The following is a 27,159-nucleotide window of genomic DNA, read 5'->3' as shown; positions in this document are numbered from 1 at the left end:
CCCCGTCAGCGGGGGAAGGGGGCAGCCCCTGGGCCCGGGCCCGGGGCGGGGGTGCGGGGCCGGATTGTCCTGCACATGCGTCCGCTCTCCAAAAGCATCACCTTAACGGGAACGAACAGCCACCGTCCTTAACGGCACCCGCCCCAGCCAAATCGGCCACGTGGGGCTGTCAGGACGATGGCACTTTTTGACACTGGTTGTTTACCGGTGGTGAGTTATGAGTGAATATTGTTAGCGTGGGCAAGGCAGTGGATGCAGAATAACTCTTGACTACTTGCCATATCAAAATATTATGCCTGGATAAATGTCAGCAGCTCTTGTACCTGTTCTGTGATTAAGTCTGTCAAACCTTCAGCCTCCAAGTCTCTTTGCTAAATTTTCTTAAAACATTTTGGTAGACAGTTCCTTACCCAGCACAACATACTGGAGGGTTTTCTCATGTGGTTTTATTAATCTCTGGAATGCCATAAGCACCCATACAAGACTAGGTACAATCTGACTTTCCTTTTTCTACTGTGAAATAGCTCTTTGTAAGGCTGTTATTGTTAAGAGGAAGGAAGTGCTTCTGTTTACAGTCATCTTTGAAGACTGCTGCTGCTGTTTGGTTTTTGCTGCTTTTGTCATTGGTATGCTTAAAACGGGAGGGGGGGAGGAAAGCTATAAAATGTTAGGTTCTATATGTTCCTTAGTGGGATGTGCTAAGGTAAGTACTTTATGTACACAGGAAGTGTTAGGTACATGCTATCAGAATGGGTATGTTCCTCTTAAACCTACATTGACAAGTTGGAACTTCTTTGCAGAGTCCTAAGGTTGCTCTAGCAATTTCTTGGAGCTCATCTTTCTTTTGTTTTGTGCTAATATTAAAAGAGTAAGAACGTCTCAGTTTAAAACTTTAAATCTTGAATACTCTCCTATGTTGGTAAAAGCTATTTAGCAACCTCACGTGCAGACTTCTTGATGTTGCTAACTTATATCATTACAAGAGTCTGCATTTCTGTGTGTATGATATCTGTGCAGTAGGATTAGTGCAGTACCAAATGCAGAGTGCAAAATATGTGGAGCAAAAAAGTGCATGCAGAAGAATAGGCTTTTCTTAAATCTTCAAGAAGGTATTTACCATGTACTGTATAAATAAGCTTGTGACTAATAAAAACGCACACAAAAACAGTTCTTTAGTACTGGCAGGAAAAAGGTAAAAAATCCTGAATTCTTTGTGTTCCATAACTTGTTTGACTAAAACCAACTTGCCCCAATTCTGGTGTCAAAGGTTTGCTCCTTGACTAACAGTTGTTTCAAGTTTCAGTGCCAAAGCTGGGTCTGTGTTTGAATAGTGAATATCTGAGAGACTGGCTGTAATAGAAAACGTTGTGAGATCCTTGATGAATCAGTGTCATGTTTAGGTAATTCTTACAAATTCTGTATGTTAGGAACACCCTTCTTCCCCCATGAAACACAGCTTCCTGCATTTTTTCCCTTCATTATCAAGATGTTAATAGCTATGCCTTTAATAATCAGCTTTAGTGTTTGCATGTTCATTAATGATGCCACTTCTCAACCCAGAAGATGTTTTAATGTTCTTTGCAGATTGAGTGATCTAGAACGGAGTAATAATATATAGGGGAACTTCTGTTTTTATACACACACACTAAACTGCAGTTTGGTGGGGGGAAGCACCATGCTTCAGAAGTTCACTGCCGTTTCCTGGAGTACTGGACATGCATTATACTGTACCATGGTTTGTTTGAGTGTGGCAGTAAAAAATAGCTACACAAAAGCTGTTGTGACTGGAATAATGCACTTCCACTACTTATTGTGTACTTTTTTCAATACAGTTTCCTTTATGTATGGTATGTCACAATGCAAAAACATTTTAAATACTAACAGCTGTTCTAGCTTGTTAATGTTGTTAAAATACGGGGACCAGCGTGTATAAATGTAATATGGCCAAAGCACACTCTGGGAAGAATGAGCTGCTTAGGAATATCGAGAGTAACAAAACTCTCATGCTACTGGGAATAATCCTGTTATAGCTGAGGTGAGATGTCACCCTGCTCTTTCCTTCCCTCAACCACGTTCAGGGCCAGTTACTAACAATAATGTGTATTGCCCATGTATGTTTAGGAGCTTTTTTCAGATAAAGGGAACAAAATCAGTTATTTGCTGCTGGAGACAGAACATTGGGCATGGTGGATGTAATCTGAATCAGTAAATCAGTTCCTTTGTTTTATGACCAATAGGAGTTCAAGGGAATAAGATCTGATTGTTTTGTTAGTGTTACTGAGATTAATACTGAATTCTGACAGAAGTGGAAAACAAGTGAGGACTTGGCTATGGAGAATTAGATATGTCCATGTCCAGTCTTGCTGCAGAGAGATGATGGTAAATTGAAGCTTTAACTTGGATTTTGGGAGGGATTAAAATCAATGCTTAATTTGTAATGAAAGAGGAGCAGTTTTTTACCTTCGTAATTGATGCAGCAAGCCCAAAGGTGCCCAAGCTATGAGCTGCCAAGCCTAGAGGTGCTTTGCTGGGGCTCAGCCCTGGCACAAATTAAGCATTCAACTACAGCAGGGATTTAAGAAAGGAAGGCAAGCATGTGAGTTTCTGTGGAGAGTGGATTTGAGTTTTGCAGCTGACCTCCAACATGCCTCCCACATCTGTAAAATATGTTGGGGTGAGGTTAGACACCAGAGTTTCTGAGGTGAGGTTGCAGGGGAAGTGGTGTTACTTTTGGATGGGTTCAGTGGTTTTGAATAGGTTACATTGAAGAAAGCTATGGCTGAGCCGAGAGCTGATGAGTTTGAAGCATGCAGAAAGGCCTGATCTGGAAGGAACAAAAGACAGAACTATGTAGCACTTTAAAGACTAACAAGATGGTTTATTAGGTGATGAGCTTTCGTGGGTCAGACCCACTTCCACAATTGATCTGAGGAAGTGGGTCTGGCCCACAAAAGCTCATCACCTAATAAACCATCTTGTTAGTCTTTAAAGTGCTACATAGTTCTGTCTTTTGGTTCAGCTAAACCAGACTAACATGGATGCATCTCTATCACTGATCTGGAAGGGTCTTCCTTGACACCTATTGTTACTCACAGTTCCAAGCTGAGAAGGGTGCTGGGCACTTTGAAAGATGAGGTCCAAAGCAAGGAAAAGGCCATATTAGTTAAGAGATGGAAAACATGATACTGGAGAATCTCAGCGAGGCTGGAAAAAGTGATGCAGAGCATTGAAGTGGGTGGATGTCACTTTATTGCTCAATGTGGTTGACCTTTGCATAAAAAACACAACTATGTAAACTCTGGATTAATGGATATTTGTGTCTGTGTTATACTGCAAATCTCATTGAGTATCTCCCATTCTTACACTAGTATCTAATTGAAAAGTGAGGTTTTGGGGCTTTTTTTATATTGGTTCCTGTACATTGCAGAGAGATCTTTGGTCTAGTGGATTTTCATTCTGAACACATTGCAGGTCTCAAGCAGGCAGAAAAGTGCAAAGAATAGGTGATTCTGTCTTGGTGGTTCTCAGTGTAGCATCACTTGCCATAGGCTACTCATGAAAGTTGATTTTAACTGAAGTTTTCTGTTGGGCAGAGCTAGTATCTAAATGGTCAAAGTTACTATTACAAACAGGCGCTTTACAAAGCACTTGAAGTTTAGGTTTGCAAAGTGTCCTGGATTGAGCAAGGACTGGAAGTCAGGGATCTCTAGTTCCAGTTCTCAGTTCTGTTATTGACACTGTCACCTTAAGGAAGTCACTTCTATCTCCGTTACCCTCATTCTATATTTGGGGCAAAATGCAGGACAATGTAGCACTTTAAAGACTAACAAGATGGTTTATTAGATGATGAGCTTTCGTGGGCCAGACCCACTTCCTCAGATCAAATAGTGGAAGAAAAGTCACAACCATATATACCAAAGGATACAATTAAAAAAATGAACAAATATGAAAAGGACAAATCACATTGCAGAACAGAAGGGGGATGCGGGGGGGGGGGGTGGGAAGGGGGAGGAAGGAAGGTAAGTGTCTGTGAATTGCTGATATTAAAGGTAGGGAGAGTGGGATGTTTGTGAGTTAATGGTATTACAGGTGATAATTGGGGAAACTGTCTTGGTAATGGGTGAGAAAGTTCAAAGTCTTGTTAAGTCCTTGTTGGCAAGTGTCGAATTTTAACATGAATGACAGTTCAGAGGATTCCCTTTCAAGTGCAGATGTAAAAGGTCTTTGTAGCAGAATGCAGGTGGCTAAGTCATTTAGAGAGTGTCCTTTCTGGTTAAAGTGGCAAGAAACTGTTTTCTCTTTGTGATCTTGTCTGATATCTGTTTTGTGGGCATTAATCCTTTGGCAAAGTGTCTGAGATGTTTGTCCAATGTACATAGCAGACGGACACTTTCGGCACATGATAGCATAGATTATATTTCTGGATGCGCAGGAATATGTGTTCTTGATCTTATAACTCACTTGGTTAGGTCCAATAATGATATCACAGAATGAATATGTGGACAAAGCTGGCAACGGGGTTTGTTGCAAGGGAAGGTACCAGGGTTGGTATTAGTGTGGTATGTCCTGTGGTGGTTGGTAAGAATCATCTTGAGGTTAGGTGGTTGTCTTGGTTGTCTCCCTACCTTTAATATCAGCAATTCACAGACACTTACCTTCCTTCCTCCCCCTTCCCACCCCCCCGCATCCCCCTCCTGTTCTGCAATGTGATTTGTCCTTTTCATATTTGTTCATTTTTTTAATTGTATCCTTTGGTATATATGGTTGTGACTACTTTCTTCCACTATTTGATCTGAGGAAGTGGGTCTGGCCCACGAAAGCTCATCATCTAATAAACCATCTTGTTAGTCTTTAAAGTGCTACATTGTCCTGCATTTTGCTTCAACTACCCCAGACTAACACGGCTACATTTCTATCACTATTCTATATTTGGGGAAATCTCTGAAGCTCTTTATAAGGCTCTAGAGAAGTGCCTGGTGTGTATACCCCATCTTCACTTGAAAAGTGTTTTTTAGAATGAAATTGCTGTGTCAGACGCAACAAAGTCAAATCCTCAGCATTCGTTCAACATCCTGTTCTGTCATTGAATGCCCTTTCTTAGAATGATGCTTTGAGTGGTGGGCCTGTTGGCCTTTGCCAAGATAGGAGTCTTCTGCCTTGGTACCACAGAGCCTTCTGTGGTGCTGGAAAGTGGCTACCATAAGAGCAAGGTCCCTCTCACTGGCTGCTTTAGTCACGTTTCTTTTAGCTGCTTTAAATTTTTGCAGACTATGTTAAATCTTACCAAGTACCACTTTGGCAAATAATAGAGACACTTGGAAGTAATAACAAAAGGAGACACTAATTGGGTTTTTAATTCCATTTTTGAGACAAGTGATTAAATATCAAAGTAATTTACATGCAGAGTGCTCTTTAATGGAGGACTTGGGGAAGAATCATAGTGCAGCTTGCCACACGCCTTACCAAGTAATAAGAAACAAATGGTATTTTAAAAGCTTTAGGGACACAGAGGGGCTGTTCTACACCATGTTGGTTCTGACATTGAAGTGTTGTGAGACTCTCATCTGCTTAATTACAGAGCACACACATCCACTAATGGTGGGAACATGAGAGCTGAAGATGCATAACACATGACAGGAAATATTCGGCATCTAGTATGATCAGACTTTTTTCAAATCGATATTGGTCATATGGAATCCTGAAGCTTTCACTCATTTTTCAATAAATGGACCAGCTGTTCACAACTGTGCTATCATTTTAGGTGTGAGGTACGGTGTCTTGAACCTCTGTAGTCGGGTGTCCCTGATCTGGGATCGCCCATAGTTCGGACCCTGGCAGGGAAGGAGGAAGCATCTGTGTATGCTGCCCCTCTCCCTATTCCCCAGCAGGGGGGAAGGTAGCACAGCAAAGTGCTGGTCTGGAGGCTTTTCCTCCTCTACTCCATGAGGTAGTGGGGGGCAGATCCTGGGAGGTGTGGGGGTCGTGGAACCACATGTGCCCCTGGGAGCGGGGTAGCAAGTAAGTCCTCCACTTCCATCCCCCTCACACAGCCTCTGTCCCAAACCCTACAACTCCACCCCTACTGCCCTTCATTATAGGAAACATCCATGGTCCATAATCCAGTTTAGCCTATTTCCCACCGTTACTGGATTAAAGAGGTTCAAGTGTACTATTGGTCTCAGACAGTTGAGACATTATTGTGCAAGACCAATGCAAGTTACAACCTTGGGGGTGTTCATAAATTAGCACCAGCAGCTGTTCGGTATTTCAGATGACCTGCCACGTTTAGTGGGTGAAGAGTGTTGCAGGCATATTAATGGTTGCAGAAGTGAAAAAAGTATCTAACCAATGCCCTTGCCTTCCAGCTGAAGTGCATGTGCCAAGTTTCATCACCGAGAGTAAAGTCATGAGTTGACAAATCCCTGAGCAGTCATGTTTTAACATGGCATGTGGTTGCTTCCTTAACCACAGCAGAGTTAGTAGGCTGTTGTAATAAATTACAGTTATGCAAAGTCTGAAGTTCCTTTATTTCTAGAGTTTGTTCTTTTTCACCCATACAATGGTTATGGCTTAAGAGATGGACACTTGCTTCCTGGATAAAATGCTGACTAGACAGTGACTAGCTATGATATTGCTGATAACTGTAAAATGCTACAGGATTACAGCACAAAGAGCAGCACTGTTTTTAGCCCATTTGTAGGAGCCATTTTCCACACGTTTCTCCTATTTTAGCCTCTCATCCATTTTCCCAGGAATCACCTATTTAAACGTTGGAGCTGTTGGGCAAGGAGCACCCCAGTGTTTACCTGCCCTGGAATGAAGTCTTTCTGGTGCTGACCTAGTGATTGAAGTGTAAATTGAAAGACTCATTAAATGCTGAGCCCTTCACTTAGCGCAGTGCTGTTCAGATCCTGGCCCTGGGGCCAATTGTAGCTATTGACATGCAAAATTGTGGCCCTTGAGTGACTGTATTTGATCATGAATTGAAAATGTGTTCCTTGAGCCAGGAGTTTGAATAAACAGCATTGCTATGGGGAGGAGGTGCAGGCCCCTCCCTCAAATCTGATATGAATCAGGGATGCACTTAGGACCTGGATACCATACGGATCTTGCACAAAAGGGGTTTTTGCGCAAAAAGGAAATGCTTGTTTTTGTGCAAAAAAACGGATTGAAGAGTATTCAAATGAAGTGTGAGACCATGCTAATCTGTGCTTCATTTGCATAGGCTCTAGTGGCAAACTTTTTGTGTAGATGTAGCCTCAGAGTGGGAAAGGAAGCTCTATAGGACACAGAACTTGTCTCCGAGTATTAACTGTAGTCACATGATCTCTTTGAATATGTTCAGTGTCTGCGCTGAAAAGGCTGGAGGTTACTTTTCTAGTGGGTCAGATAAGCTCTGTGACATGCATGTACACCTTCCATTCTTTTGCAGGGAGTTCCGTGAGCATAGCAGAATTTGGAAGAGCCATTCCTCATGGCTTGTAATAGTAATCACATTTGATTACAATTACAAGGGAACTCAGATCCATGTTCCTCCTGTGCAATTAGCTAGACATACTGACTTACATGTGAGACTGCAAGCTATTGTAACCGCTTGAGACATGGAGAATATCAAACAAATATTTGTTAATACAGGATCGGTACCTCTCTAAAACCTCAGTACTTCCCTGTCCCCAGTAGTGATTCACTTCAGGGTACAAGGAACAGGCAAGTCCTGTAGTGTCTTCACTGGTGTGGGGCCTAGAAGGGAGAGTGCCAGTCCACTCTACAAAGTAGAAAGAAGGTGGGAATTTGAACTGGGAGTTATTTTGCCAAAACACAGTTTCATAATTCCAGCTGAACTCACTGACTTGAAAAGCTTTCCAATGGTACCTAGATGGGAGGTCCACTGATGTGATCTGCATGATAACTTATCAAAATGACATGACGATAAAAGTAGCTGGGGTGCTGTTTCAAGTGTAAAAGTGAGGACTCAGTATTTCCTAGAAGTCATAAGAAATCCTGGGCTGGAAAAAAAATAGCTTGTGCTGAGATGGCTGGTGGTGATGCTCATATCAGAGCCATGGTCGTCATATCAGTGAACAGCTTGCCATCTGGGTATGTCCTAGGCTATTGTCATAGCCTCTGAGCATAGCTGTGACACAAAGCTGAGCCTCTCTCCTTGCAGAAGAGAGAATGATTTATAATGAAGCTGATATGTATGCCAGGCCAGTGTACTGACCTAATATGCCTCTGTGCAGTACACAGCCTACCTTCAATGGGTATCACAGGTTAGCATCTGGCGCTTTTGTTCTAAGATGCAGTCAGACACATGGAGAGAGGCACGTACTGTATAGAGGATTAAGATCTTTTTATCCAGGGCCAAGTGATGTTGCAAGTGTTCTTTGTCCTAAGTAAAGATGAAATTGGAGAGAAGCATATTTCAGGAAAGGGAAAAATCCTAACCATTCCAGTAAGCTTGTTGTGTAAAAACACTAGACTGAGATGTAATTTTGGGGAGACATCTGAGACTGGATTGTGTGGAGTACAACATGGTATATCGAAGGTGAAAATGAAAAAGCTTTTCTGTTACAGCATTGGCTCCCTCAGGGACTTTAAGTTAGGTGGGAGGACATGTAGTATGTGAATGCCAATGGCATGGTAGTATTGTCTGACTACCTAAGGAGTCTGAGTGGAATAATGTTAGAGGCCACACGGCAATGTAGGCTTGAGAGGAGAGACGTGTTGATAGGTTTCAGAGACACAGTTGGTGAAGTGGCTAACTCCAGTGTTGTACACAAATAAAACTTGTTCCCTAAGCCTAAAGCACCTCAAAAAGGGTAATGTCCTTCTTTTAAAAATCTAAGTAACCAGCAGTTTTGTTTTTTAACTTGGTGACAGTTGTGGGATGGCTAGCTATGGAGTCTTTTTTTTTTTTTTTTTTTTTTCCCTCCTCCTCGGGAGAGTCATGGCTCAGGCGTAGCATTGCATATTTTTGCACACCACCACAATGTGTCTGGACTATAATTAGCAAAGCACTATGTAGCTGCAGAGCTAGAAGTCAATCTACATATAGTGTTACAGTTGAGGGGAGGTGGGAATGCTTTGGGATTCAGTCCAGCAAAGGTTTGTGTCACTGCCTGCCCTGTAGCTCTAGGTGCCTTACATGCTGTTCTGCTGTGGCTCAGCTCTCACGCCATCAGCATGCAGCTCACACCCTGACTTGTGCTGCCCAGATTTTTTTATATATAATGACCCAAATACCCACTCAGTCCCAGGTTTCCCCAAAACCTGCTGCCCCATGGCATACTGCCGAGGTTCCCAGACCCAATGTATGGCATTAGGCATAAGCAATTGCTTAGGGCCCTGAACATCTCAAGGTCTCCATTCTCTTTTTTTGAGGAGGAGAGGGGTTGTGTGGTGGGGGCCCTAAAATATTCCTGCTTAGGCTTCTGCCCAGAATTGAAATGCTATATTACCCGCCTCACCCCCAGCAAGCGAGAACGTAACTGCTGCCACGCTCTGTGACAGCTCCCTGACACACCAGCTTGTCTGTCCTTGCCAGCAAAGTCTTCAGGGCTCTGTCTGCCTCAGTCTTCCCTTGCAAGTAACCAGCAGTGAACCCCAACACCTGACTTCCTTAGATGTCTCCCTGCTGTGTCCCAACTCTGCCTGGAACACTCTGAGACGTTAAGTTTCTTGCTCCTTTAAAGCAGGGGTGGGGAACTTTTTGGGTTGGGGGTGAATGACACCCAGAAAAATCAGTCGGAGGCAAGCCAAAAAAATCCCCTCTCATGTGGCCCTCACCTGAGAAGGAGAAAGACACTCCCCACATTCCCCTCACACACCAGAGCTTTGGGGGCCCCTGGCTAGTAGATTTTGTGTGCTCCAGCCCTGCAGAGTGATTGGGGGGGGGGGGGAACACCAGCATGGGCTCCCGAAGGCTGATGGGGAGGGGAGAGATCTAAGTCTGAGGGGCTGGATCCAGGCAAGCTGGGGTCTGCATCAGATCCCCAGGCCTTGGGTTCCCCATGTTACATCACTGAATTCATTTATAATAAAAAAGCAAGTTTATTGGAGGACTCAAACCACTTCAGCAAGATGCAGTCTCCCTGAGCAGGCTTCTCATCTATGTTCAGTATCCAGAGACTTTCTCCCACCTGGCTGAAAGACCCGGTGTTCTGTGACTTCAAGAACTTAGGCCCCTTGTTCTCCAAGTGACGGACAGCTATGGGGTTGGGTTCTCTCCCTGTTTGTGGGGTTTCTTGGTCCAGTAACCTTTGAAAAGTAACCCCAGACCAAACCTCCCTCCTGTTGTGGTGGAGATGCAATGTTGTCTTCCCAGAGTCCATTGACACTGCTTCAAGAAGTAGGAAGGCTTGCTGCTATTCTTCCTTTCCCCTCGCCTTCCTATCTCCTTATTGACTTGTGTGTGAAAGGGGGCTTCTGTTGTTTTGATTGTGTAATGCTTAGTCTACGCAGATAGACAGCTTCCTTCCCATCTGTCTGGGAGAGAACCAGGTCCTCTCCGTATTTGACGTAGACTTGATGTTATCTGTGAGCATCCATAACTCCTCCTTGTGTTGAGGCACACACTTCACAATGGCATTGCTTACCGGTGCATGTCCGGCTTTCATAAAAGGCCTTACTTACTTGATATACTTTTATAATACAGGAGCACTGTGGCAGTCAATTTAACTGCTTATCCTGAAAGCAGGGGCAAGGAACCTTTTTTGGATTGGGGGCCACTGTCCCACAGAAAAATCAGTTGGGGACCACACAAGTGAGAAGCGAAAAAATCCCCCAAACCCTCTGACTGAGAAGGTGACAGACACTCCCCACGTTCCCCTCCCACACCAGAATCTAGTGGGGCCTAGGCAGTGGGTTTTGTGTGCTCCAGTCCTGCAGTAGGGTGCAGATTTCCCCAATGCTCGGGTGGAGCTGAGCCTCGGGGGGGCTGCATGGGCCTGAGGTTCCCCATCCTTACCTTAGAGGTTCAGACCCCCCTGTGTTTACCGCTTATAGCAGGGATGGGGCACCAACAGCTAATGGCCCAGATCCTGCCCACTGCTTGTCTTGATCCAGCTCTGTCCCTGTGCTCGCTCGTGGGCTCCACTCCCGTTGCTCCCACTGGCCAGGAAATACAGCCAATGGGAGCAGCGGATGGCAGTGCCTGCAAGTGCAGGGCAGCCCAGAGCCAGGTAGCCACTCCAATCCCCTGCGACCTCCAACCCAGACTGCCAATCCACTCCCTACCTTCTGCCCAGACCCTGCTCCCCAGCAGCCTCCCACAAAATCTATTAGCCTTGGGCCTCCAGAACAGTTAATTCAGCTCAGGGCCTAGAGGGCTGGAGCATGAAGGGAGGGAGGTGAGAGTCTTTTCCCCTTCCCCCTGCTTCTCAGTTGAGGACCAGGTCAGTGAGGGTGCTGCGCTTCCCCCCCCCCCCCCTTCTTTTCACGTGTATATGGCCCGGACTGATTTTTTTTTCTGAGAGTCTGTGTCCCCCCCAGCCAAAAGAAGATCCCCGAGCTCTGGTGTAAACTTTGTCCAATTTTCTAGTTGGATGGTTTGACACGCTGATGTTTCTGTGGCAACTCCCTGAACTAGTACAGGTCGAACCTCTCTAGTTCTGCACTGTCTGGTCCAGCATGATTTGAGTTAGCCAGATGTCCGCTTATCATGGGACCGTGGGAAACTTGGACATATCCATGAAGTTTGTTTATAGCCACCAGTCCTGGCTCCTAGAGTTCTGTGCTGCTATTTAGCTCTAATCACCCCATAATGTCTCAATATCGACCTCCCAAATCTGGCAAATTCTCTGATTCAGCACCAGTGACATGCTGAGGGTGCCAGACGAGAGAGAGTAGAAAAACTCACTTGCTGGGGCTGAGAAGGATGACTAACTCAGCAATGGGAAGGCCAGCAGAGTGTCTCAGGATGAAATAATTTGAGGGAATTCTGCAAACAGTTTCTGCTCGGTGAAATTCGGGGTCTGACCTGCATGCTTGTCTGCTGACTTTGGTGGCTTCTGGGCCAAGAGCCATAGCAGCATAGCATTTAAGGCACCCAAAGCTGCAGGGCAAGTGGTGGTCTTGGCTGAACCCCAAAGCGTCACAGGATGTGTGGTGCAAGCTTGTGTAGTGGTTTGGTTGTTTTTACCCTGACTTAAGCAGGAGAGGAAGGAGCTCATCCTTCTACAGGTTTATATCGGGTTGTGGTGAGATCTATGTTGGTCCTCTTGCTTTCTCGTCCACCCCCCTCCCCCCCCCCCCCAAAAAAAAATCAGTCTCCAGCCATGAAAAAAATCTGCATAACACACAGCTTCTCAGAAGAGAGGCTAGCTTCCATGAGTTGTTTTTAGGGCCAGAGGAAATTGAGACTCTCTCTCTCTCTCAACGGAAATATTTGTCACCTCATAAACAACAATCTGAAATATTACTTACATTGCGCTGTGGGTTTTTTTTTTTTTTTTTTTTTTGAAGATAAGTAAAGGACTTGTGTGTCCACAAACACATTCCCATTTTCAGCCTCTTCCCAGAGCCCTGTCTCCAGCTTAGGCGTTAGAGCTCTTGCATTCAGCTGCTCAGGGTTGTTTTCCATTATAACTGTTCTGCTGCTGTTCTTGCAAAAAAAAAAAAAAAAAAAAAAAAAAAAAAAATTCAAACTAATCAGGGAAAGGGGCTGTGACCAAGAGGACAGGTACAGTCTCATAATGTTGGTTTCCCCTTTCCTACCTCAACTAGCTGAAGTATTGCTTTGTCTAAATATTCAGCTACTATCACTGAATACTCGGTGATAGTAGTCTGACTTTGGTCTGTCAACGACAGGTGTACTGGTGACTGTCTGTCTCACAGGAAGATTCATCTTTTCTGTAACAGTAATGAATTACGTCTTAATCTGAACCAGCCAGTGCCACTAGCTAATGTACAACAGTTTGATTTGTTCCGTATTAAGAATCAGACTTGATTTTGGAGTAGAGGTTTAGTGTACGCAGGATCCCATGACAGAGGCTCACCTCTGAGGAGAGGCAGCTGAAAAATACCTCCATTGGTGTGTTAAATCACAAAAACATTCATAAACATATGGGGAAGGGGTAAGAAATGTGCTGCTGTGTCCCTTCTCTCTCTCCCTCTCCCCCATCCCGCCCACGTGGGCAAAGTTAGAGAGCCTTACATAAGGACCAGAGGGGTAGCCATGTTAGTCTGAATCTGCAAAAGCGGCGAGGAGTCCTGTGGCACCTTGTAGACTAACTGCAGTGTAGGAGCATAAACTTTCGTGGGCAAAGACCCACTTCGTCAGATGCATGCAGTGGAAATTTCCAAAGGCAGGTATAAATATGCAGGCCAGAATCAAGCTGGAGATGACGAGGTGGATCCAATCAAGGAGGAAGAGGCCCACTTCTAGTAGCTGATCTGGAGGTGGGAATTCCAAGAGAGGAGAAGCTGCTTTTGTAGTTAGCGAGCCATTCACATAAGGATGTCACTTTTATAATTGCTGTTGGCCATTTGGATGGTGGCAAGCTTGAGATGTTATCTGCCCAGCTTCGATGTGGTGTCGCTGTAGCCAGTTGGGCAAGAGGATACGCAAGCACTCAGAACAGCCCGGTTATTTAAAAACACTTCTGTGCCGTTATACAACTGCACTCAACGTTGTGCTCATCACTGACTTAGTGTCCCTTCTCTAAGTCTGAGCCATCTGTTTTGGCAGTAGGGTCTCTGCTTCTCTCTGATAAACAGTCTCTATCAGCTCCATACTCAAGGAGCCTAGTCTTGATGGGTGTGTGTGTGTGTGTGTTCTGATTATCTTTCTCAAGTGTGTAGGGAAGCAGAGAGAAGTAAGAGTAAACAAAATAACCAACTAGGCTAAATCTGAATTTCTCTTATGTGACGTCTTTCTAGTTTCATGGCGCAAACAATCTTCTTTCTAGGTCTTTGATTTAATAACTCTGGATTTCTTACAACTGATGTCTAGATTATTTGGAGGTTTAAAATATGAACAAAAGGATGTATGTAACAGAGCACATCCTGCACAGCAGCACAGGGCTAGCTGCTGTGATACAGAAATTTTGTCAGGCTTAAATCCCCAAATCCATTTTACTTGAGGTTATGTAGAATCTTTATCGAACTCAAGTAACATCTTGTAATGGATAATCTTGTTTTAAACAGTTTCCATGTTCACTAGGCATGGCTAGAAACTTGATAATGCCTTTTGGTGGGGAGAAATATTTCAGTCGTTTTTGTACAGGTTGAACCTCTGAAATCTGAGATTCTCTGGTCCGTCAGCATCTGTGGTCTGGCAGGACCAACGATGTGCTGGATCAGAACCCCGGCGCCAGAGCGTGCAAACCCCATCCCTGGGGAGCTGTGGTCAGGTGGGGGAGAAATGGGGCCACGCAGCTGGGGAGCCCTATCCCTGGGGAGCCCTGGTCAGGCAGAGCAGCAGTGGGACCAGTGAGCGGCAAAAGCAGGACAGCCAGCAAGCTCTGACTCTGGGGAGCCCAGGCCGGAGGGGCAGCAGCAGGACAGGTGAACCTTGTCCCGGGCGGGGGAAAAGCGGGGCCACAGAGTCTGGGATGCTCTGTCCTGGGGAGTTCCAGCAGGCCAGAGCCCAAGTCCAAGCCCTGCAGGTTGGAGCCCAGTGACAGTGGGGCCAGAGTGGAGCCAACTGCAGGGATGGGGAGCATCCTGGGAGGTTAATTGCAGGCTATGGGAATGTCCCCTGCCAATTCCCTCCTTCAGATCAGGTCCCAAGGGTGGTCCAACCTGATTAGACTTTGACAGCAGGGTTACAAATATCTTTCCTTGGAAGGAGGAAAATAAACTTGTTTTACAAAGTAACTGCTTCCAATAACTTACGGCTTCCTCTTTTTTCCCTCCCTTTCCAGATTTGCTTCCACCAGGGGTCTGCAGTCTCCTTAACCCTGCTGCTATCTACGCAAATAATGAGATCAGCTTAAGAGATGTTGAGATCTATGGCTTTGATTATGATTATACATTAGCACAATATTCTAACTTATTACACTCTATGATATTCAACACTGCCAGAGACATACTAATTGAACAGTACAAGGTAAATTTCTGGTAGTAGGATGGGATTTGTTCATTAATCTTACTGCTTTCTCTTCCTCAACCTTTTGATAAAGCATTCTCAGTAAAGTTTACTTGTTACCAGTGTGTGTGTATAAACTGTCTATGATGATGATACTTAATTTTTTTTTATGAAACTGACACTGTTTGCTAATCTCTTCCTTGGGACTTCTTGTAACTTTTGTAAATGTCTGAGAATCTTCAAAGATTCGCCATTACTTAAAATTATCAGTCTTCTTCCCCCTTTTTGCTCTGAATCCCAGATCAGAAGATGGGCCGCAGCCAGTCTTGGGCTAATGATGGTCCAATGTAGCCCTTGAAACAAGTGATTTTATTTTTATAATTAGTGTCAGCAAGGTAATACAGTACTTGTATTTCACAGTTATATGGAACTTAACGTGTTTTCTAGAGTAATATCTTAAATATACCATTGGATATGTCTATGTTCTCTTGTCTTGTTTTATTGGTCAGGTTTATGTTTAAGAAAGGGCAAAGCTGAGGACTCCAGTATACACAAATTCCTGTATGTGTGGCTGAAGCTGCAATATTTTCCCTAGTGTCCTGAACATATGTGATTTGCAGTGGCATTTCCTCTGTCATTTAGGACTTCACGTTCATCTCTCTCTTTCTTTCCTTCCCTCATTTCCTGTGCCTTTCCTGTTCTTTCCCAATGGCGTAAAACTAAGTGGAGGGACGTGGCTGTGGCCTGTAACAATCCATCTTAAAATTGGGGTGGAAGCTGGAAAAAAATTATCAAAAGAAACAATTTATGCTAGGATTTCCAGAAGACCCTGAGGAGTTAAGCATCTTCTTTTTTTTTTTTTTTTTTTTTTTTTTTTTTTTTTACATCTAAAGAATTCCAGCTTACCACCTCTACCGTATTAGGATCTCTGGTATGTAGGGATCAGTCCAGTATAAATGCAACCTATTTATGATCTTTCTTTAGGGAACTTGGCTAATATCAGTCCTATTCTGTATGTAACTTCCAGCATGAACAGTCTGTGCACTGTAGGCTAAGAGCCATATGACTCAACTCACTGGCAATTCAAATAGGCAGTCTGTGGGTGGCCTAGATGCTAGCAATTTAAAATGGGGAATGAATGCATGATATCGACTAATGTCTATAGTTACTGGGACTTGGAAAACTCAGCAGATACCAACTAGCCAGAGGCAGCCATGAAAAACTAGTCAGGTAGAGAGAGAATCTGTATTAGCAAGGTCCAGGGAGAACACTCTGAAGAGTCCCAGATGCTGGGGAGAATGGAGGTTATTAGAATATCTACCTCATTGTCTGGCTACAGTAGGGGCAGGCAAGATATGGCATGTGCCAGATCTGGCCCACTAGCCTTATAATCCAGCCTGCCCGCCCGTGTGGCACAGTGCAGAGCTAGAGAGTGTCTGAAACTTGAAGCTCCATGCTCTTCCAGTACTAGACCCATTTCCCAGCCTGTGACTGTGACTAGGTGAGAGAGCAGGGGCTGCAGAAGGATTTGAATCTTCAACTTTTCTCAAGCCCCATGCCCTTAGCCCTCCCTTTTACATAGTTCATAGTTCATAGGGGCTAAGGATGTTAAATTGCGGTTCTCTGGCTAATTGTGCAGTCAGTACAAATTGTATCAACTACATGATTAGTCGATAAGGACCGCTATGGAGAGCCGCAGCGGGGGTAGCTTCAGGAGCCGGCACCATGGAGCTAGTGCTGGGGAAAACCAGCTTTTAAGCCAGCTTCCCCCAGCATTGGCTCCTGTTCTCCCTCCTGCTGCCTCTCTGAGGTAACAAGAGGGTGGGAGGAACGAGTAGTCGATACTCCAGTCAACTACCCTATAAACTTATGCCTATTGGATAGTTGACTACTCGTTAATATCCCTAATCGGGGCATGGGGGGGGGGTGTCATCCCCCACTGCTTAGCTCCAGTAATTGCCTGTGTTTTCCCCCAACTGCAGCAACATGAAACTGATGTGACAGCGTGTTGGGGTTCCCCCCCCCCCAATCCTGCAGCTCCGTAGCAGCAAGAACAGGCTCTGCTAGTCAGTAGAATAGAGGAGGGTTTATTGCTTCTCCAGGATATAGCACAGCCTAGATGTGATGTGGCTATAGGAGTTCGGGCCAGGATGCCTCAGACCCCTTGAGATGGGGTGCCTGGGTCCCTACACTCCCAACCCCCTCCTTAGTCTGTCTCCTTCATGGTTCCCGCCAAAGACTTGCCCTTCCCCCAACACTCACTTCCTTTGTTCCGTCCCTTCCCTTAACTGGTAGGACCAGTTCGGTCACTGTCATGGGGGCCCTCAAGGCACCCCTCGCTGGGCAGTGCTTACAGACAGGCCAGTATGGGTCATCCACAGCCCAAGCATAGCAACCAGCAACATGCTGACACTACATCACAACTGACAAGACTCTTTATTTCATGTTACCCAGAAAAGCACTCCACTATGTACATTTTACTTGGTGGTTGCTTGATGGAGCTCTGAGCAACAGCAGACACAATGCAGTTGTCTGTTGCACACCTGGGAAGAGAGCCCTGAGATATTTCACGGTCTGCAGTTTCTAACAAGAACAGCAAATTAGAAATAGCTTTTCTATTAAAAAAAGAAAATGCCAAAGCTTACTAAAGTCATTCAGAAATTGGTGGCTTGATATAGTTTTTTCTCATGCTCTTTGGGGAGAAACCTCCCCTATATGATAGGCTCAAAATCCCCTTACCAAACCCATCTCAAGATGCAGTAACTGTTTTCAGGGTCCTGGCTGTTTGCTGTAGGACTTGGGGGATCAGATGCCCCAGCAAACCATCCAGGTTGTAAAATCTGAGATCTGGGTAATTACTTCAGGGTTTTTTGGGTACATGCAGGCCACTGTTGGATGGAGGGTTCTGGGATTTGATGGACTATGGGCCTGATTCTGTATGCCAAACTCTTCAGTCTCTTGTCCCATGAAAAACTGCCTTAGTTACCTGGTATGGCTTACCTGGACTAACTGCTTTCTCGTGAAATACTTTTCAGTATCCAGAAGGACTCAAGAAATATGATTATCTTCCGGGATTTGCCATCAGAGGGCTTCATTATGATGTACAAAAGGTGAATGATATTTTCTGCATGTCATACTTGCTTTCCCTTGCACAGTGTTGATCTGCCTGTCACTTAACTCAATGCCGTCTCTGTCCTGTAATGATGACATCTGGTAGAACAGCTTTCAGAATATGTAGTGGGGATTGTTGTATCTGTCCTGCATAGGTTCTCTTGTAAACTCCTTGGGACAAATGGAACTAATATAAAAAAGGCTGGCTACATCTCTGTCTTACTTTAATAACTTTTAAGTCAATGAAGACTCTGTAGCCACAGCAGTTGCTCACTGAAAGGGAGATTTTAAAATTTTCCTACTTCAAGTACTGGAAACAAAGTGCCGGAACAACTCATTAAGCCTTTGTAGCTTCTTGGGCCTTCCTTCTGAAGTCTTGCAATGTTCAAGAGATGTATGTACCTTAGGAGTACCCAAAGGAAGTGCACGCTTTTTGTTTTAATCCTCTCTTTTCAGTAACTTTAGACAACCATGTTAAAGAACCGTGCTTAAAGTGACATCACCTTGTTGCAGTCAAATAGCTTGATATTCAGGAGGGAGCAGAGGGGTGGGTTGTGGGGCAGGTATGAATTGATTCAATATGCAAGGTACCCTTTTAAAGAGCAATGCCAGCATTTTAGATTTCCCAAGCTGTCTTCTACCTCCGCTAGGCTGTAATGTTCAAACTGATAAACTACCCTGAATGTAGCTTCTGACTTTGCAGCAGAAGAGGTTGTCAGATCATTTTCTGTGCTCCGCTGGCTACTATCCAAGCACAGATCTCTGAAATAAGAGTACGTGTTGCTCATACGCCAAGTAAACTATTCTTTCAGTGGGTGGGTACTAGTGTAGGCTGCCTCGCTTCTCATTTGAAAGCACATGAAAAGCCCTGTGTGAAAGGAGTGTGCTGCCTCTGTACTTTGAGCATAACTGCTCATTCCTGCTCAAAGCTTGGAATGGAGGCTTGACAATAGTATGCCACTATGCTAGATATGGGAGTGCCTTTTCACTTAGGAACGTCGGGGCCAATGTAACCTGCACTCAGTGATGAAGGGACAGATCGTTTTGATACTACACTTGTTACCTTTGATTCTGGGTTAGTCTCTGAGGCTACCCTTGGTTAAGAAATTCCATTCTGGCTATTGCGTATTGTTGGGGGGAATAAAAGAACAAATACCGTGGAAATAAGGAAGATTAATGCAAAAAGAGGGAAGGCCTAATGCCCCCGTTCTGATACAATAATTGGAACTTGTGCATAGTGCAAAAAGAAAATAAGATTTGGCAAAAAAAACTTTGAATTATTAGTCTGCTTAAGTAAAACCTGATTTGCTATAGAGCTTTCTACACATAAGCCCCTCACTTGCTATGTGTGCACAAAGGATTGTCTTAATGTTCAAGAACTGCTCTACTTCCTTCCTCTTCCTCCTGAAAAAGTCTGCACTAAGTCCAGAATTGGAATGTAATATTAAATAATACTTCAATTCATCATAATTTGGCATTTTTCCCTATGATGCTGCTTAAATGCTTCAATGAAGAGCGAAGTGATTTAAGCACAATTTGAAGATACATTCAGAATAAATTAGTTTTAATTTCTCTCTATTGATGTCCCAAAGAAATAATTAAAAAAAAAACAAAACAAAACATTTAAACTGTTTTTCGTGGCTAAGTTATACCACATGCTACCAATAATGTGTCTGCACCTTTCTCTCCTCACAGAGTCTTCTGATGAAGATTGATGCTTTCCATTATGTCCAGTTGGGGACTGCATATAGGTGTGTCAAATATAAATGCACTTACTAAATGCCCCCAGGGTTCACGCTGAAGATGGAGTGCAAAATCTCACGTCTGCTAAGTGCTTGCTTTACACGTCCCCTTCTCTAGCTTATCCTGTCTCCACTTGCTGAGTAATGATTCCAAGCTATTGCCTGACATGCAGTTACAGGTGGCTGCTTTTGTTAAGCATATGGAGCTAAGTGTGGGAGTGAATGTAATTTCTTGTATGGACAATGACACATCTGATCACTTGCCCACCAAGTCTGCAAGTTGTTGCAGAGTCTACCTAGGACAGCTTTTCTGACTAAGTCATTGAACTAAGGAAAGACTCACTCTCCTACAACTGTCTGTACATGAAAAAAAGCCTATCTGAAAGGAGTGTGCTGGAAAGCTGTTTGGAGATTAAAAATGGAATTTTTCTTGCAGGAAGGAGAGGGAGTTGAGTCAAGTGCAGAGACAAGTAATAGGGAGTTCCTTTCTTAAACAACTAGCCAGAAGTCTTTGAACAGAGCATTGCTATGCCAACACAGTTTGTTTTGGCCACCCTCTTTCTTTCGCTACATGCTGCATCCTGGCAGCTGGAGTGACACCCTTCATATAAAAGCTCTTCAGGGTCAAATCCTGTCTAGTTGTATAAACTCCAGCCAGTCCTACTGACTTGCCTGGGAGACTTGAACCAATTCAGCACCTTGCATGGTTTGACTTGAGGACCCTCCTTTTAGAAGCCAGGAGATGGCTACAGAGAAATATAACGAGCAAATGCTCCAAAGTAAAAACTCGGAAGCCCTTAATGCAATATAATATTTTGCTCTTTTTTGCTGGCTGGTTCCACATGACGTCACAGACAACTGATGGCCAATGGCCACACCATTCCTCTAAAGTCTGCTTTGGGACATCAACCATTTGCCAATGTTTAGCAAATAATTCATTTATACTGAGGGGGCATGGTGAAGCTTTCAGTATTGAATTTGTCTATTCTGTGTCTCCCCTTCCAACTCCCATACATAGGTCTGCAGACTTTCACTGCTGCTCTCAGCACCTTCAATAACAACTGTGCCTTATTGTTAACAATATACAGCATCATTTGACTGGGAAGGGCAGAATTCATGTCATGGGCAGAATTGTCAAGACTGGGATCTAAACTAAGTAACAAATGGGTGTCAACATCCTTTTTCTCTGCCACAGTGACATCTCACTGTTAATTTTTTTTGGGGGGGGGGGGGGGGGGGCTGTTGCTTCCCTGCTCCCTCTTCCCCAGCCTCTTTGGATTGGGACAAGCCCAGAAGTTGCTGCCAATGCACAATGTTCCAAGCGGGTGAGGTGGCTAGAGAATGCTGCCATGAGCTATTTGTATGCAGTTTGGATGGAAGCATGCCTCTCTGCATCACGTTGTGGGACACAGGCATATCTCAGCCCTTCCCCTAAGATCGCAAGAGTGGGGCAGTGGTGTAATATCTCTTAAGAACGTGTAACTCCCAACAGCAGTGCTGTACAGGGTACCTGATTCTCCACTCAATGCATATGTACAAATCCCCTGACCTTGCACTTACTCTCTGCAGTGAAGGCTGGTCTAAATATTGATGCTATGCATCTATTCAGCTCTGCCAAACAAATTGACAGTGCAGGGGAACTTTTTAAAATTAAGGAATTAAATCAGTAAGGGCCAATTTTTGAGGTGCTAATCTGAGCAAATACCTGCTGATTGCAATGAGTTCATTTTAATTACAGTCTAGATCTGTGTGTCCCATTTGAAGTCACAGGCTCTCTTGGCAGTTCTTAAAAACAGTTTGTGGAAGTAAGTACATTGGATTTGACTCTAAACAATATTATGGTAAAAGCAAGAAAATCCTCTTTTACAAAAAATTAAATCATTCTGACTGTTCTCCTACCATAACAATATCCTATATATCTGAACCAGACCCAACAAAGCATGAGGGACTCCACAGTAGGGAACCATCTTGCACTGTCCCCAAGAAATAAACTTCCTGGACTTTTTTTTTATTATTCCTAGGATTGAATATAAGTAGTTCTCAAAATGGTGTGGGTTTTTTGTTTCCTGAGTTTTTGAGCACAGACCTGACTTGTGGAACAGCGCCTCTTTGCAGTTAAGCTCTGATTACATTAAAACCACAAGATTACGAGAGGCAGAGTTCCAAAATCAAAGACAATTTCTTTCTTTCAACACTGCCTTGTTTATGGTTCCCAGGCATTGGGACATCAGTGAACCTGTATAAAATGGTTATTTCAAATCATTTTTGTAAAGCTATTTATATAAGATGACTTTGTATAAATATTTAAATTTTCTTTTAACAAATAGACTAACCTAAAGAACTCTTTTCAAAGATAACATTCTGATCTGTTGAGTCAGAAGGAAAGAGCCATCATTGGCTTGAGTAAATAGCTTGCAAAAAAACTACATAAATATGGATTGGTTGAATACTAGGGGCACATTAGGTGAGGTCTAGCCAGGTTCTCTAGTCTTACAGAGACAGTCGTTTTGGCTTATGAAAGCTAAAACTAATGGTGATTATAATTTTAGCTTCTGTTCGGCGTTTAAAATATTTGCACAAGTTATACAAAGCTACATGAAACTTTTCCTTATGCCATCACATTTTTTTCACCATTATAAGGTAATACAATAATTACCTGGAGTCTTAATTATATAGTACTGACTAACTTAGACTGTACATTGGTCCTTGTTGCATGTGCTGTATCTCTGAGAAGAAGTACTAGAGAAGTCAATAGTCTGGCCTCGTGGCAAGATGAAAGCCAGCCATATCTGTTCAATGATGCATGCCCTCTTTGAAAGAGACCGATAAGGAACCTTTCCCATGTTGACTAACTCAAACTATAGAGAAACTTCTCAATCAAGCTAGAGCGTATTTACCTGTTTAAAAAAAATCCTATGGAAGATTATCTCTGTTCTTTCAAACTTGTGCATATGAGGAAATGCCATGTGGTGATCAAAACAGACTTCATGCTACAATCCATTTCTTCTCCCCTTTGGAGCTTATAACTTTATAAAAGAAAGTAACCATATTTTCACACTCCCTTCTGGCTTTGCACCCAGTGGCTGCTAACATTTAGCAATGCAGTGATTTGTGTAATTTGTCTTTGTAGAGGGCTAAAGCCGGTGCCTGATGAAGAGGTTATCGAATTGTATGGTGGCACCCAGCACATCCCGCTGTACCAAATGAGTGACTTCTATGGCAAGGTAATATAGGCAGCCCTTCTGTGCATCCTTGAAAACTGATTTTTGGTCTTTTTCTATCCTCTAGGAGCATTACTTCTTATATAGTAAGTGATGGTGCCAGTAGCTGCTTTTGGATTAGAAAAGGATAGCACTTGTCAGTTTAACCACATTTTACTTCAGTGGAATTTTACTCAGAGCTTGTTCAAGGAGGCATAGAATTTGGGAATAGCCTGTGGAAATTCTTTTTTTAATGGTTGGGGCCCGAAGGAAAGTTGGTAGTGTATGTCGTGTTCACATTCAGATTACTCATTCAAATCCAGCCTGCCGCATTAATGGCGGTCCTCAGACCACGTTACAGCAGTTGATCTCTGTAAAGAGGCAACTCGTGTGTGTGTGTGTGTGTGTGTGTGTGTTCTCGAATGAATAAGCATCCCAGCTTACTAGTGAGCTCCAAATGGTGAATAATAAGACCTGGGCTGTACTGGCTCTGAGGACAGAGACTTCCCTCTCAGGCTTGTTAGTTGGTGCTAAATGGAGGTTTTAAATGGTACCATATCACATAGCTGGAACTCTGAATTTTATTTGCTTATAAATGACTGGCAGGATTACATGAGATTCATCTTGACTAATAGCCACCAGTGCTCAGGGAAGCAACCCGTTGCTCCAGGTGCCCCTAAACCTCTGACTGCTGGCTACTGAATCTGGAGGACAGGGGATGAGTCACTCGGTAATTGCTATGTTCTGTTCATTGCCTCTGTGATGTCTGGCACTGGCCACTGCTAGAGATCCCGGGCTGGATGGACCATTGGTCTGACCTAGTCTGGTCATTCTTATACAGGGGTGGGCAAGAGCACCTCCACGGACTGGAATCGGCTCAGCATTCCAGTCTGCAGCCACCCTGCCTCCAGGCCAATCAAGACCTGGGGACGGGGGAGTGCATGAAGTTTCCTCCCCCGGCTGCGGTGTGCGGCATTAGAGGAAACCACTAGCTGTTTTAAAACAGCTCTGTCTGGCCACTGCATGCCCCTGGCAGGGACTGAGTGAGGGACTGATTGGCCTCGGACCAGGGGGAGCATGCAAAGTCTCCTTCTGCCATAGCACCTAGAAGGAACTGCCTGCTGTTTTAAGAGCTGGCAATTCTCTCTAGGCCCCAGAGGTGGGGGGCAAAGACTACATGGGCTCCCCCATCCCTAGGCCAATCAGGTTCTGTAGGAGGGAGCATGACCTCTCCTGGTCCCGCCCCTTCTGCTGGAAGCACTGCCCCTTTCGGCGTGGCTGGGGGCCACTCCAGAAATTTGTGAAGTGGCACCCTTTTTAGAAATGATTGCACACCCCTGTCCTTAGAGAATAGGCCTAGAAAATGTTGAGGGGAAGTTTTTAGAACTGTCCTGAACTTCCTGCAACTTCACAGAATTCCATCATAATTTCATGTATCATAAATGTGTGTGGCCCACTTCCTCTCCTGTTCCCCACACCTAAGTAGCAAAGGGAAATTGATCTTTATATTGTAAAGTTATGAAATGCAGATACCAAAATGTGCAAAGATGATCATCCTTGAAGAACATTCAAGTAAAGCTGGTGGAATGTGTTCTTTCTGGGGAACTTGGTAAATGTTAAATACAAAGGTATGTTGGCTTTAACACTTCCATTTGGCTTGAACACTGTTCCCAGAGAATGAATGCACATCGGCTAACCTTGAGGCCGGATTATTATTCAAGTACATGTATGTGCAGCACAAACAGAGAAATCCTTCAGCTCTGCATAGGGCTCCAGAAACTGCTTTTAATTATTCTGTGTAGATCAGCTTCACTCTTGCAGAGTCTGGCAACAGTGAGTTTCTTCCACTGGAACCTTTCAGATTTGTCTTCATTGGCTGAAAGGAAGATGGGCTGGAATCAAATGTTATTTTTGGAAGAACTAGCTTGCTTCATGCCATGGAAGCTGCAGGAAAAAATAAGTTCATAAATCCCACCCTCAACTTGTTCTTCTGGCATAGGTGAATCATCTGTTAGCTAAACTGCAGGCTTCCTCAAAACACTGTAGTAATACCCCTTTAAGTCAGCTGTGCTAAGTCAACAACCCAAGGTCACTTTGATTTCTGTATCACCAGAGAGGCTAATCTGAGCTGTTAGTCCCTTGGAAAAGCAAATACTCTGTGACCAAGAATTATTCACAGTTCTGAAGTTACTTCTTCTTATGTATGTTTAGAATGTGAAATATCTATACACCCAGCACTCTTACAATTTGCTATTCACAAATTACATTTAATTTTTTTTAAGACTCTCACTTGTCCTAAGTATGAAGTCTAGCTACAGTATTTGGGCTCTAATAATACTAGCGACCTTTCTTTGCTGACTCTTGGATGCGTTAACATTATTATAATTTTTTCCATTTAGTTCCCGTTTTTTACACTAAGGTTATTTTTTTTCTTTTTAATTTCTCCCCTCTTTCAAAATGATCTTTCTTTGGTGAGCAATGAGGACCTGGCTTGTTCAGGAGTCAGTCAGTGATATTATACGTGCAAGAAACAAGGTGGGGAGGTCACCTCTTTTTCTGGACCAACTTTTGTTGGAGAGAAACCGGCTTTTCAGCTTTTACCGAGCTCTTCAGTTCTGTACGCGTGTGATGCACTTCCAAAGCCGCTCCCTTGCCCCCCTCCTTCCGTCCCTCCCAAAAAAATCACAGAACATACGCCAGTCCTTATTGGGAATCGGAACTGAATTTTGCTCACATGCTGGGCAATCTGTAGTAGATTTTTTTTTTTTTTATTACTGACCCTTGCTAGTAGGCAGATGACTGATGCCCAAGCATGTATGAATTTATTACATGGAGTAAGGTCGAATATTTGTAATGCTCTTTCTGGCTACTGCCATGAGCTAAGATGAGCACTTCAGTTTTAGAGAGGTGAGGTTTATTTTATGGAACTAGAAAAACTGGAATTTTCTCTCCTCAGATTGTTTAAACAGTTTTGACAAACTTGTCTAAGCTAATCTTGATCCTAAATAGCGGAGAGTCTATTTTCTTTTCCCTTCCAGACTTTTAATAAAATTATTCCAAACACCACAACACATGTTGCATAAAATGTGTGGTTGGGGACACCAGGAGATCAGCAAGTCTCTGATCTGCCATTGGGTATTGTTTCTGACTGAACAAGTCATCTCTGCTGTATCTTTCACTGCTGAATGCAAACTTAAACTTCTTGGCTGTGTCTACACTGGCCGCTTGCTTTTTCGGAAAAGCAATGACGATCTAATGTAAAATTTTCATTGTTTTTTCCGGAAAAACAATGCTGCTCCCGTTCGGGCAAAAGTCCTTTTCCAGAAAACTGTTCTGGAAAAGGGCCAATGTAGACAGCCCAGTAGTCTTTTCCGCAAAAAAGCCCCAATCGTCATTTTTTTTGCGGAAAAGTGCGTCTACATTGGCACGGACGCTTTTCCAGGTAAAGTGCTTTTCCGGAAAAGCATCCTGCCAATGTAGACGTGCTTTTTCCGGAAATACTTATAACGGAAAACTGGTCCGTTTTAAGCATTTCCGGAAAAGGGTGCCAATGTAGACACAGCCCTTGTGTCTGTAGTATTCTTTGAAGGAATTATTCAATTATAAGCCATTAAATACCAACTGAATAAAATAAAGTACATAATGGAAGAATTGGACGTGCACTACATTTCTGATTCTAATATACATCAGTCCAAAGTTCCTACAAGTACTTTGAGGAACTAAAACTAATGTGGGGATTTTTGTGTGTGTGTGCTTCTGCTGATTGCTTTCTAATTAAAACAGATTTTTCCTAAACTCCTGCAGTTCATCACACATGTTTGGCATGCCTCTTGACCTAGACTTGCAAGGGGTTTGTTAAAATCACCATGCACAAATTTTAAACTCCTTTGTTGGGCCTTGCTGTAAAGGAGAAGAAATTCCCTCAATCACTTAAATAAAGGCAGCAAAATCAATTCCAAAACCCATTTGTGTTCTTTCTTGAGCTGCATATTTGCAGTATTTTTTGACAAGCTGAGACCGCTAGTGGCCATGGATGGTCTGCTGGTAAGGATTTACCCATCTTCTTAGGTGCAATATT

At 43.7% G+C, this 27,159-nt stretch overlaps 1 protein-coding gene across 1 annotated transcript in view; it reads left to right on the top strand.

Moving 5' to 3' along the window:
* The window catches only part of NT5DC2 (5'-nucleotidase domain containing 2), a 68,182-nt gene that overhangs the window by 716 nt on the left and 40,307 nt on the right, over positions 1 to 27,159 (top strand). The window contains exons 2-5 of the mRNA XM_075939415.2: positions 14,865 to 15,049; positions 18,064 to 18,138; positions 19,835 to 19,890; positions 23,012 to 23,105. Coding sequence (XP_075795530.2) covers positions 14,865 to 15,049; positions 18,064 to 18,138; positions 19,835 to 19,890; positions 23,012 to 23,105 — 410 coding nt within the window. The remainder of the gene's footprint in view (positions 1 to 14,864; positions 15,050 to 18,063; positions 18,139 to 19,834; positions 19,891 to 23,011; positions 23,106 to 27,159) is intronic.

The sequence above is a fragment of the Pelodiscus sinensis genome, chromosome 11 (assembly GCF_052426305.1).
Source record: "Pelodiscus sinensis isolate ZL-2025 chromosome 11, ASM5242630v1, whole genome shotgun sequence".
NCBI lineage: Eukaryota > Metazoa > Chordata > Testudines > Trionychidae > Pelodiscus > Pelodiscus sinensis.
The sequence above is the reverse complement of the archived record's forward strand: the minus strand, read 5'-3'. Positions and strand labels throughout refer to the sequence as shown.